Genomic DNA, 12,017 nt, shown 5'->3' on the forward strand with positions numbered 1-12,017 from the left:
ATGTCTGTTTTGTAGGAGGAAAAGAAAAGTTTCAAGGAGAAATTACAAGCAGCCCAGGAAATTTGTCTCCAAGTTCAGGAAGGTCTAGATATTGTGGCGTCTCTTGGAGAAAGGGTGAAAAAGTAAATTTCTGATATGATACTTTTTAGTTGATATGTGTATTTCAAAAGATAGGGAGGGTTCTTTTTTTTTGTAAATGTTCACATGTCCAAGGAATTGTCATAATTTTGTATATTATTTTGAAAGAATGAGTATATTTATAACTAAGTATAAATTGCCATAATTTATGACCTATGTCTTCATACAAAGTGTGGTCACAGCAGCAATGTGAAAGTGGTTTTATATACATGTATTTGAAGTAATAATACAAAGGCATCTGTGTTGACTCTCTAGATTCAACATGTACAAAACTAAAACAACAATAAGAAGTGACATTAATGTCAAATAGCCTGGTAAGAGGTAACATAGATTATAGGGTAAGAAGTTATCTTGCAGACATAAAGAGGCACCTATGGTCTTCCTCATATACTGTGTTGGTGTGACTTAAAACCGAACACAACAAGCAATATTGAGACATTGCTCACAATGCAACATAAATATTTTTTTTTTAAAGTTGTGAAAATTCCTTCCCACTAATTATCTTTAGGATTTAAAACAAGGTAAAACAAGTTTCGATCAAATTTCATGAATGGATTTCTTCTCTAATCCAAATGTTTTTTTAATTTCTTAAACAAATAAGCATTTGGGTCTATATTGCCTCACCTTTTTAGCTCGACTATTCGATAAGAATAAGTAGAGCTATTGCAGTCACCCGAGCATCCGCGTCGGCGTCCGCGTAACCACTTATGTTAAAGTTTTTGTAATAGTTCAAATATTTTCAAAGTCCATTGACATATGGCTTTGAAACTTTGCACACTTGTTCACCATCATGACCCCAACCTGTAGACAGGAGGAGGTAACTCTATCAAGCATTTTGACAGAATTATGCCCCTTTTTCAACTTAGAATTTACGTTAAAGTTTTTGTAATAGTTCAAATATTTTCAAAGTCCATTGACATATGGCTTTGAAACTTTGCACACTTGTTCACCATCATGACCCCAACCTGTAGACAGGAGAAGGTAACTCTATCAAGCATTTTGACAGAATTATGCCCCTTTTTCGACATTTAGAATTTACGATAAAGTTTTTGTAATAGTTCAAATATTTTCAAAGTCCATTGACATATGGCTTTTGAAACTTTGCACACTTGGTTCAACATCATGACCCCAACCTGTAAACAGGAGGAGGTAACTCATTCAAGCATTTTGACAGAATTATGCCCCTTTTTCGACTTAGAATTTACGTTAAAGTTTTTGTAATAGTTCAAATATTTTCAAAGTCCATTGACATATGGCTTTGAAACTTTGCACAACTTGTTCACCATCATGACCCCAACCTGTAGACAGGAGGAGGTAACTCTATCAAGCATTTTGACAGAATTATGCCCCTTTTTCGACTTAGAATTTACGTTAAAGTTTTTGTAATAGTTCAAATATTTTCAAAGTCCATTGACATATGGCTTTGAAACTTTGCACACTTGTTCAACATCATGACCCCAACCTGTAAACAGGAGGAGGTAACTCATTCAAGCATTTTGACAGAATTATGCCCCTTTTTCGACTTAGAATTTACGTTAAAGTTTTTGTAATAGTTCAAATATTTTCAAAGTCCATTGACATATGGCTTTGAAACTTTGCACACTTGTTCACCATCATGACCCCAACCTGTAAACAGGAGGAGGTAACTGTATCAAGCATTTTTTAACTATCAAGCACTAAGAATAGTCGAGCGTTGCTGTCCTACTGACAGCTCTTGTTGATACTATTGTTTGTTATTCAAAATGATTTCAGAACAAACAAACCTTAAATTTTAAATGTTTTAAATGTCAAAATTACCTCCCTTTCTTTGTTAGATATGATATGTTTTGTCCATATGTTTTTTAGCACATTTACTTGGTCGGTACCCTGGCTGACAACTTTAGCTGTGATAGTGTTAGGTCTTGGTGTGATTATTTTATACCACATTCCAGTAAGATGGCTCATTCTGGCGTGGGGTAAGTACTCAATTTCTGTACTTTAGTCAGTTATGTCTTCTGACTCTACTTTTAATTATTACTGGAATACATAAATTAAAGTCTTTAATTTTTTGGTGGTAGTGTAAGTAGTTTTCACTCCAAATCATGGCACTAATCCACATTGAATTTCAGCCACTGTATGGTTCCTGGGCAGGTTGTCAAGCATTTTACCAGTACTAGTTCCTTTCACTTTCTCAAGGAACTGATAACTTCTGCACTTTCTAAAGCACAAGTACAGCAGAATGACAGTAGAAAGAATTTCATAATCAATCACAACAAAAAGTGACCTGCTTCGTCCAGGAATCGAACCCAGATGGCCCGTGTCACAATCCAGTGCTCTACCTATTGTGCAAACTGGACAGCTTCTTAAACTTGTTTTCTGAATACATTCTTCATATAGATCTCTTATATTATTTCATAAGATGTAAGAATGTAATGTATATAGCAAGAATTGCACCTAAAAAGGTAAAGGTCAAAAGTAAGGAACTTAGACTTTTAGCTATTTTAACAGAAATTCCTATCATTCCTTTTAAAAGAAATAGAAATAAATGAACCATATTTTATAACTAGTTCTATTTAAATTTGTTCTTTAATGTTTAGATTTTAAGTAGAATAATTGTTTGTGCATTTACCATCATCAATTTCCCATCCATACTAATTATTTAATTTTTTTTCGATCAAAATGTAATTTTTGTAATTGCTTATCTCTAAACTTTACTACAAAGGGCTAAGCTTCACACTCCTTTTTCCACTAATGTCCAAGGAAATCAACCTGTATAATAAGAAAACTTGCTTAGAGATATTATCAATTTTTTTGAAAGATGATATTGAAAAGTTTTTTAAAACATTGCCTTACCATTCAAACTAAATATTTCACAAAGTTTTCATTTAACAATGATTATTATTGCTTTTTGTTTTCAGGCATCAATAAATTTACAAAGAAATTACGAGCACCAAATGCAATTCCAAACAATGAAGTCCTTGATTTCCTATCTCGGGTTCCATCAGATAAAGAATTGGTATGTAATTACAGTTTCATTATTATTTAATTGATTTCCAATAATTCTGCTTGCCTTTGGTCTTTTATCGTTACTACTAAATGCAGTTTTCAAATACAGCAGGTTTTTGAAATTGATTTTTGTACTCTGTTTTAATATTGACAATTTCAGTTAGCTTAGATTAAATCTGTTTATTTTAAATTGAATTTGCCTTTGGTTTACCAGTACAGTGTTATGTCAGGACGCATGGTTGTATGGCCAGTATTGCTTGAACCTGTAATCACTGATTTAAATGGCAAAAATCACCTTAACTCTTGCCTTATGGCCACTTCGCTTCTTGGAAGTTGTCAAAGCTGTTAATTATATTTGAAGACATTTATTTTGGAATCATTTAAGGCACTCTTTAATTTACTCATTAAACTTTTAGAACAAGATATATATCTCACCATTGATTGATGCAGGGAAATGGGTCTCAGACTCTCTGACCAAGTGGTTTATATTATTTAATATTACTGACTGAAAGTCTCAACTACCTCTTCACTGTGGGTGCAAATCTCGGGAGGGATTATTTCGTTTATCAAAGTTGGTGTCAGCTTTTTGGAAGTTGTTGATTCATATTTCTTATGCCAGAAATTATGCATACAAGAGCACCAGATCTGGTGACCTTAAAACTAAAACCCAGGCAAAAAAACCCAAAAAAAAACTTGATGCATGTAACCTTGGTATTGATCCTATTGTAGTTTAATTTGCATTTATTTATGAAGGACAGATTATTATTCATTAAAATTTTTAAAAAAAGTCTTGTAGCATGCATAATGCACCATTGACATTTATGTAGCACTTACTCAAAACTAAACGTACATGTATATACATAAATAAAAAAAACAATATATTTACAGTACAATGTACACTCACATTTTGAGCCAATCTAGGTTGCTATGATTCTGCAGAAATTATACATTTTAATTCCAGTAAATAATTACACCATCCATAACAATTTTTGGAAATCATGCCGGAATATTTAGTAAGTCAATACTAAATTGATTTTGGTTGTTTTTTTTTACATTTCAGGTGCAATATAGAGAATTGAGACCAGACATAAACACAGTGCCATCCCGAAAGAAAACCAGATAGTTGACATCATATATTAAACCTTCTTCTCCGCTGAAATCCATTCCATTTTTATCTCAACATATTTTAACTTATTATGTAAATAAATATATATATATGTATATTAGAATATCATTTCATTACAGTTTAGAAATGTGCCAGAGTAATGGAAGCCTAAGAATGAAAATGGAGACAAGTTTTAACTCATGAGATGTTATCATGCTAACGATTGGTTAAGATTTTATTTTGGATTCAAAATTGACCAATAGAAATGTATATTACATTTAAGGCTGGTATGAAAGTAAGAGTAAAAAGGACAATTCCTGAAATAACAAATATAAGGGATTATTTCTATAGTTAGCTGGGAGTTTATATGTTGTAGAGATTGTTTTGTTTACATTTCAGAATGAGATTCATCTTCAGTGTTGTTGCCTTTACAAAAGTTTCAAAATATATAAAAATTATGCAGGTCAAACATAATGTTCTTTTATTTATTATTTATATATCAAAGTAATCTGATTACTCTATAAATTATAATGTTCATTTTGCATGTTTGTTGGATTTTTTATATAGTTGTTTTTGATATTATATGTGTTGCAAAATTTGGAAACATGATCTTTTATGCAAAAAGTTTAGCATACTTTTCAAAATTATATATTTCATTGATTGAATTGAGAGAATTAAAGTAAGTAATTGATAACCAAACACTAGCCAATACATTTACAGAATTTTTTCTCTTTTTAGCTCACCTGTCACAAAGTGACAGGGTGAGCTTTTGTGATCGCTTTTCGTCCGGCGTCCGTCCGTCCGTCGTCCGTCCGTAAACTTTTGCTTTAAATGACATCTCCTCATAAACCACTGAGCCAATTTCATCCAAACTTCACAGGAATGTTCCTTTGGTGGTCACCTTTAAAAATTGTTCAAAGAATTTAATTCCATGCAGAACTCTGGTTGCCATGGCAACCGAAAGAAAAATCTTTAAATATCTTCTTTTAAACAACCCTAAGAGCTAGAGCTTAGATATTTGGCATGAAACATCTTCTAATGAGTGTCTACCAAGTTTGTTCAAATAAAAGCCCTGGGGTCAAAATTGGCCCCGCCCCGGGGGGTCATTGATTTTCCCTATATGCATATAGTAAAAACTTAAAAAATCTTCTTTTAAAGAACCGTAAGAGCTAGAGCTTAGATATTTTGGCATAAAACATCTTCTAGTAAATGTCTACAGTTTGTTCAAAGAAAAGCCCTGGGGTCAAAATTGGCCCCGCCCCAGGGGGTCATTGATTTTCCCTATATGCATATAGTAAAAACTTAAAAATCTTTCTTTTAAAGAACTGTAAGAGCTAGAGCTTAGATATTTGGCATGAAACATCTTCTAGTGAATGTCTACCAAGTTTGTTCAAATAAAAGCCCTGGGGTCCAAATTGGCCCCGCCCCAGGGGGTCATTGATTTTCCCTATATGCATAAAGTAAAAACTTAAAAATCTTCTTTTAAAAGAACCCAAAGAGCTAGAGCTAAGATATTTGGCATGAAACATCTTCTAGTGAATGTCTACCAAGTTTGTTCAAATAAAAGCCCTGGGGTCAAAATTGGCCCCGCCCAGGGGGTCATTGAAATTTTTCCTTATATGCATATAGGGAAAAACTTATAAAATCTTCTTTTAAAGAACCCAAAGAGCTAGAGCTAAGATATTTAGCATGAGACATGTTCTAATGGGTGTCTACCAAGTATGTTCAAATAAAAGCCCTGGGGTCAAAACTGGCCCCGCCCCGGGGGTCATTGATTTTCCTTATATACATAGCAAAACTTAAAAAATCTTCTTTGAAAAAACCCAAATAACTAGAGTTTAGATATTAAGCATGAAACATCTTTAAGTAAATATCTACAAAGTTTGTTCAAATAAAAGCCCAGGGGGTCAAAACTGGCCCTGCCCGAGGGTGTCATTGTTTTTAACTATATGTGTATAGTAAAAACTTAAAAAATCTTCTTTTTAAAAAACCCAATGAGCTAGAACTTAGATGTTTTGCATGAAACATCTTCTTATGGGTGTCTACCAAGTCTGTTCAAATAAACAAATAAAAAGCCCTTGGGTAAAAATTGGGCCGCGGGGTGGGGGGGGCTATATACAGGTGAGCGACCTCAGGGCCATCATGGCCCTCTTGTTATTTTTACTTCTCTGTGAGGTTCAATATTCAGTTGTGTTCTTGGAAAGCAGCTTATTGTCCATTCTTTTTGCTACAGACGATCGTATTTCACGTAAAATTTATTATATCATTATGTTATTTCATAGGTAATGAAGGGTAAATTGCTTAATTAACTTTAAAACATAATAGTTTATGTTCAATTTGTTTGTTTCTTTATTCCATATCAAGAGATCATGAGAAATTATTTAACTGTGAGCTATGTGTTCAGAAGTCCCATGTTTTTGTTTCTGTTTTTGTTCCATGAAATTCCTGTATTTTCTAGAATTTTGACTAGAAATTTTCGGATGTCGTAGAATTGGGACTAGATTTGGGACAGACTGAGATATGAGTTTTTTCGTTTTTCTTAGAAAGGAGCAGTAAACTTCTAAGTTGAGAAACCAGTCTTATTACTATGCATTTGATTGGCTAGTTTCATATTTGAAGTTAACCAATGACAGGCGTCTATTTTTAAGATCTTTTTGTAGCTTTGAAACTAATAATTTTGTTTTAATTGTTTGCTCAATCTTTAAATAATATGTCATAATTTATAATACATCAACAAATACAGAATTATGACAAAATGAAAATGACATAGCAGGTCTAAAGTGAAGTTTTGGCCTTTCCTACATTTTTCGATTTCTAAAAGGGAAAGACTTTATGCTTTCACTTTTTGTCCTTCTTCTTTTTCTAGACTGTATTAAGTAATGAATTAGAAGTTTATCATTTCTTGAGTTTTTCAAGTTTAATATGATTCTGTCTCATGAAATAGTTACGCTACCAACAACATCTTTTTGTCTCTTTTCTGATTCAAAAATTAGCAATCTTTATGTTTTTCTAGTCTTTTTTACAAAATTCGGGTAATTTTTTTTCAGGTATTTTGAATATTTTATCATTATATATTACAGTCAGAAATATACATTATCTTTTCATTTTCTGTTAGCTAGTTGCTTAAGAAAACATGCATGTATTGCTAAGTTATAACCGGAAGTTAAAGCATGATATTAGGTTTATAATATAAAATTTTGGGATTAATATTGTCATGAAAAATATGCACAAACTGTTCAGCTTAAAGTTTGCTTAGACCAACATTAAATTCAAATTGCTACTGTACACTTTAGAATTTTCTCATGCCAACATAAAATTTGAATTGCTATTGTACAGAAAGAATTGCTCATGTCAACATAAACTTTAAATTGTTATTGTACAGCATTGAAATTGCTCATGCCAATATAAAATTTAGATCGTAATTGTACAGCTTAGAATTTGCTTATTTTAAAGCATAAAAAATGCTTAGGCAAGCATTATTTTACAAGCGTTGAAAGGAAACTTTCAAATACAAGAATAGTATGTTATTACAAATGTATTACAAATGTACATGAGAGTTGATATTGAAAATGTTATAGAAATCTTTTTTACATATCCCTGCATTAACTATTGATTTATAGTAAATTATATAATTATGTTTTATTCTTTTATCTTATTTTGAAATGATTTATATCTAAATATGTTTATAGTATGTCATCAGATAAAACCTTTATCAAAGCATATTGATTAATATAATTTATTAGTGATACATTTGCAAATTATACAGTTTTTAGCTCGACTATTCGATAAGAATAAGTAGAGCTATTGTAGTCACCTGAGCGTTGGCGTCCGCGTCGGCGTCGGCGTAACCACTTATGTTAAAGTTTTTGTAATAGTTTAAATATTTTCGAAGTCCATTGACATATGGCTTTGAAACTTTGCACACTTGTTCACCATCATTACCCCAACCTGTAAACAGGAGGAGGTAACTGTATCAAGCATTTTGACAGAATTATGCCCCTTTTTCAACTTAGAATTTACGTTAAAGTTTTTGTAATAGTTCAAATATTTTCAAAATCCATTGACATTTGGCTTTGAAACTTTGCACTTGTTCACCATCATTACCCCAACCTGTAAACAGGAGGAGGTAACTGTATCAAGCATTTTGACAGAATTATGCCCCTTTGTCGACTTAGAATTTACGTTAAAATTTTTGTAATAGTTCAAATATTTTCAAAGTCCATTGACATATGGCTTTGAAACTTTGCACACTTGTTCACCATCATTACCCCAACCTGTAAACAGGAGGAGGTAACTGTATCAAGCATTTTGACAGAATTATGCCCCTTTTTCGACTTAGAATTTACGTTAAAGTTTTTGTAATAGTTCAAATATTTTCAAAGTCCATTGACCTATGGCTTTGAAACTTTGCACACTTGTTCACCATCATTACCCCAACCCGTAAACAGGAGGAGGTAACTGTATCAATCATTTTGACAGAATTATGCCCCTTTTTTTGACTTAGAATTTATGTTAAAGTTTTTGTAATACCTCAAATATTTTCAAAGTCCATTGACATATGGCTTTGAAACTTTGCACACTTGTTCACCATCATTACCCCAACCTGCAAACAGGAGGAGATAACTGTATCAAGCATTTTTTTTTACAATCAAGCACTAAGAATAGTCGAGCGTTGCTGTCCTACCGACAGCTCTTGTTATTTTTATTGCATAAAATGCAAAGTTTTTATAATAATATATTATATTACCAAATATGATAAGTGTATAAGAGAAAGTTATATTACATAGAAAAGTTTTGACTTATAGATACATGTATTTTTTAAAAACAAAAAAACTAATTTTATGAATGCAAACAAGGAGTTTTAGTTTGATCTCTAAGTAGAGAGTTTGAAGACCATGGTTTGATCCAGTCGGCTAGTTAGCTTTTATGTTAAAACTGCTTATTCCATTACACTCGTTGGAGGCAACAGACACTTTAAAATCTGATTATGTTAGAGGTAATAGTCATTGATATGCTTACAGCAGTAATATCTACATATTTACCCAATCTGAATTACTATTTTTGCTGGTGGTTATTTTGTAATGTGTTATTTAGTAAATCTCTAAATGAATTATAAATACATAATTTTGAACATAAAACATTAAACCATATGTATTGTTATATATATTTTTGAATTCTTGCTATTTTTTTTAATGAATCTCATTTACATTGTTCTTGCCAGATTTGTGTTCTTGCTTATAGCATCATAACACTTGTTTCTTTGTGAAAAGCAATTGAGCTAAATTCTAACATTATCTAATACAAGTTTTATTTTCAATTTCTTTCTTTTTTAATTTTAATAGGAATTGAGCATTAAGCACTGGTAAGGGTGATAACTCCAACACATAGGGAGCCCAAACACTTTGTTAATTCTATAGCAAACTTTCCACAAACAAGCACACTGTCTAGTAGTTATTTAGATGCAAGACAGACTGTGATGATCTTTTTATACCCCGCACAACAAAGTTGTAAGGGGGGTATACTGGAATCAGCTTGTCTGTCCGTCCGGCTGTCTGTCCGTCCGGCCGTCCATCCGGCCGTCCGTCCGTCGGTTTTTTCTTGTCCGCCCAATAACTTAAGATTCCTTTGACCCTTAGTCTTCATATTTGGCATGGAGGTTAGTCATGATTAGTAGATGACCCCTATTGATTTTGAGGTCACTAGGTGAAAGGTCAAGGTCACAGGGGCCTTGACTTCAAAAAGGTTGTCCGCCCAATAACTTAAGATTCCTTTGACCTACAGTCTTCATATTTGGCATGGAGGTTAGTCATGATTAGTAGATGACCCCTATTGATTTTGAGGTCACCAGGTCAAAGGTCAAGGTCACAGGGGCCTTGACTTCAAAAAGCTTGTCCGCCCAATAACTTAAGATTCCTTTGACCAACAGTCGTTATATTTGGCATGGAGGTTAGTCATGATTAGTAGATGACCCCTATTGATTTTGAGGTCACCAGGTCAAAGGTCAAGGTCACAGGGGCCCTGACTTCAAAAAGCTTGTCTGCCCAATAACTTAAGATTCCTTTGACCCACAGTCTTCATATTTGACATGGAGATTAATCATGATTAGTAGATGACCCCTATTGATTTTGAGGTCACCAGGTCAAAGGTCACAGGGGCCTTGACTTCAAAAAGGTTGTCTGCCCAATAACTTAAGATTCCTTTGACCCACAGTCTTCATATTTGGCATGGAGGCTAGTCATGATAAGTAGATGACCCCTATTGATTTTGAGGTCACCAGGTCAAAGGTCAAGGTCACAGGGGCCCTGACTTCAAAAAGCTTGTCCGCCCAATAACTTAAGATTCTTTTGACCCACAGTCTTCATATTTGACATGGAGGTTAGTCATGATTAGTAGATGACCCCTATTGATTTTGAGGTCACCAGGTCAAAGGTCAAGGTCACAGGGACTTTGACTTCAAAAAGTTTATCTGCCCAATAACTTTAGATTCCTTTGACCCACAGTCTTCATATCATATTTGGCATGGATGTTGATCATGATTAGTAGATGACCCCTTTTGATTTTGAGGTCACTGGATCAAAGGTCAAGGTCATGGGGACTTTGACTTCAAAAAGTTTGTCCACCCATTAACTTAAGATTCCTTTGACCCACAGTCTTCATATTTGGCGTGGATGTTGATCATGACTATAAGGTGACCCCAATTGATTTTGAGGTCACTGGGTCAAAGGTCAAGGTCACAGGGACCTTGACAAAAAAAAAAAGCTTTTCTTCTCAATTGCTAAAGAATGTCCTGTCCGCAATGTATTGATTTTGACATTTTCACATTTGAAGCATGTAGAATACATAACTTAGCAATGCACTGGCTTAGTAACCTCAGATTTGGCAGGGAGGTTGTCCTTGAGCTCTAAATGGCCACTGTTGATTCTGACAAAGTGGTATGCGGGGGTATTCACGCCATGATAGTGGCAGTTCTAGTTAAATTTTGTAAACTTTTTAATGTGTTGATGTTGACTTCAACTTTTTGTTTTACAAAAACTGTCTCCAAAAGCTCTTTTTACTAAACTACCAGAATGTAGTTTGAATTGTCTTGAATAAAGGCAACTGTATTCTTGAAAATTTGTGAAATATTAACAAAATAAGATAAACCATAATTATAAAATATAAGATATAAATTATGATGTTTTTTTTTCCCAGCTATATTTTACCGGAAATTGTATTTTGACTTGAATAAGTGTTGACTTTATCTACTGCTGTGTGATAAAAGACCATGTTTTAGACTTTAAAACAGTACCAGTTTCCCTTTCCATTATTTATGTAATGTACCTTGAAATTTTTTGGACCAAACTTTGTTAAGGTGGGCCAAAATTTTACATGAAAATAATTAAAATATTGCAAAAGATTTGTGATTTAGTGTCGGAGTTATCTTACCAACCAGTAAAGCTACAAAAGTAGAACCAGACACAAAATTTTCTCTACTTGTTATAGGGTTTGTAAGCGAACATCATGGATCCTGATCAGACTGCTTGGCTGCGCAGGCTGTTCTGGATCCATGCTGATCGCAAACCCATTATGTTGGTTTTGTCATGGCGCGGCTCAAATTGTTACTTGTTTTGGGTCAGTGGGTTTTGGTTTATATTCTAGATAGTAAAAGTTTTTAACGTTTAATATTCTTATTTTACCTGTAAATATTTGATACCGTCATGATATTCTCATTATCCTCGTAATTATTTTTGTTTGCTTTTATATGAAATATTATCTCTATTTATCTTTTTTCTTGTTTATTTGCTCCTGA

General features: G+C 33.2%; 1 protein-coding gene across 5 annotated transcripts in view; it reads left to right on the plus strand.

Moving 5' to 3' along the window:
• LOC132733523 (multiple C2 and transmembrane domain-containing protein 1-like) overlaps nt 1–5,425 on the plus strand; it is a 129,547-nt gene extending 124,122 nt beyond the window's left edge. For 4 of the 5 annotated variants that reach the window (XM_060720180.1, XM_060720182.1, XM_060720181.1 and 1 more), the window contains 4 exons: nt 16–122; nt 1,984–2,093; nt 3,036–3,133; nt 4,184–5,423. In XM_060720180.1, coding sequence (XP_060576163.1) covers nt 16–122; nt 1,984–2,093; nt 3,036–3,133; nt 4,184–4,246 — 378 coding nt within the window. In that variant the 3' untranslated portion in view covers nt 4,247–5,423. Of the gene's footprint in view, nt 1–15; nt 123–1,983; nt 2,094–3,035; nt 3,134–4,183 lie in introns of all 5 variants that reach the window. The other variant, XM_060720179.1, reaches the window with a different exon arrangement.
• The last annotated feature ends 6,592 nt before the right edge of the window (nt 5,426–12,017 follow it).

The sequence above is a fragment of the Ruditapes philippinarum genome, unplaced genomic scaffold, assembly GCF_026571515.1.
Source record: "Ruditapes philippinarum isolate M1 unplaced genomic scaffold, ASM2657151v2 ctg1234_1_1_1_1, whole genome shotgun sequence".
Classification (NCBI taxonomy): Eukaryota; Metazoa; Mollusca; class Bivalvia; order Venerida; family Veneridae; genus Ruditapes; species Ruditapes philippinarum.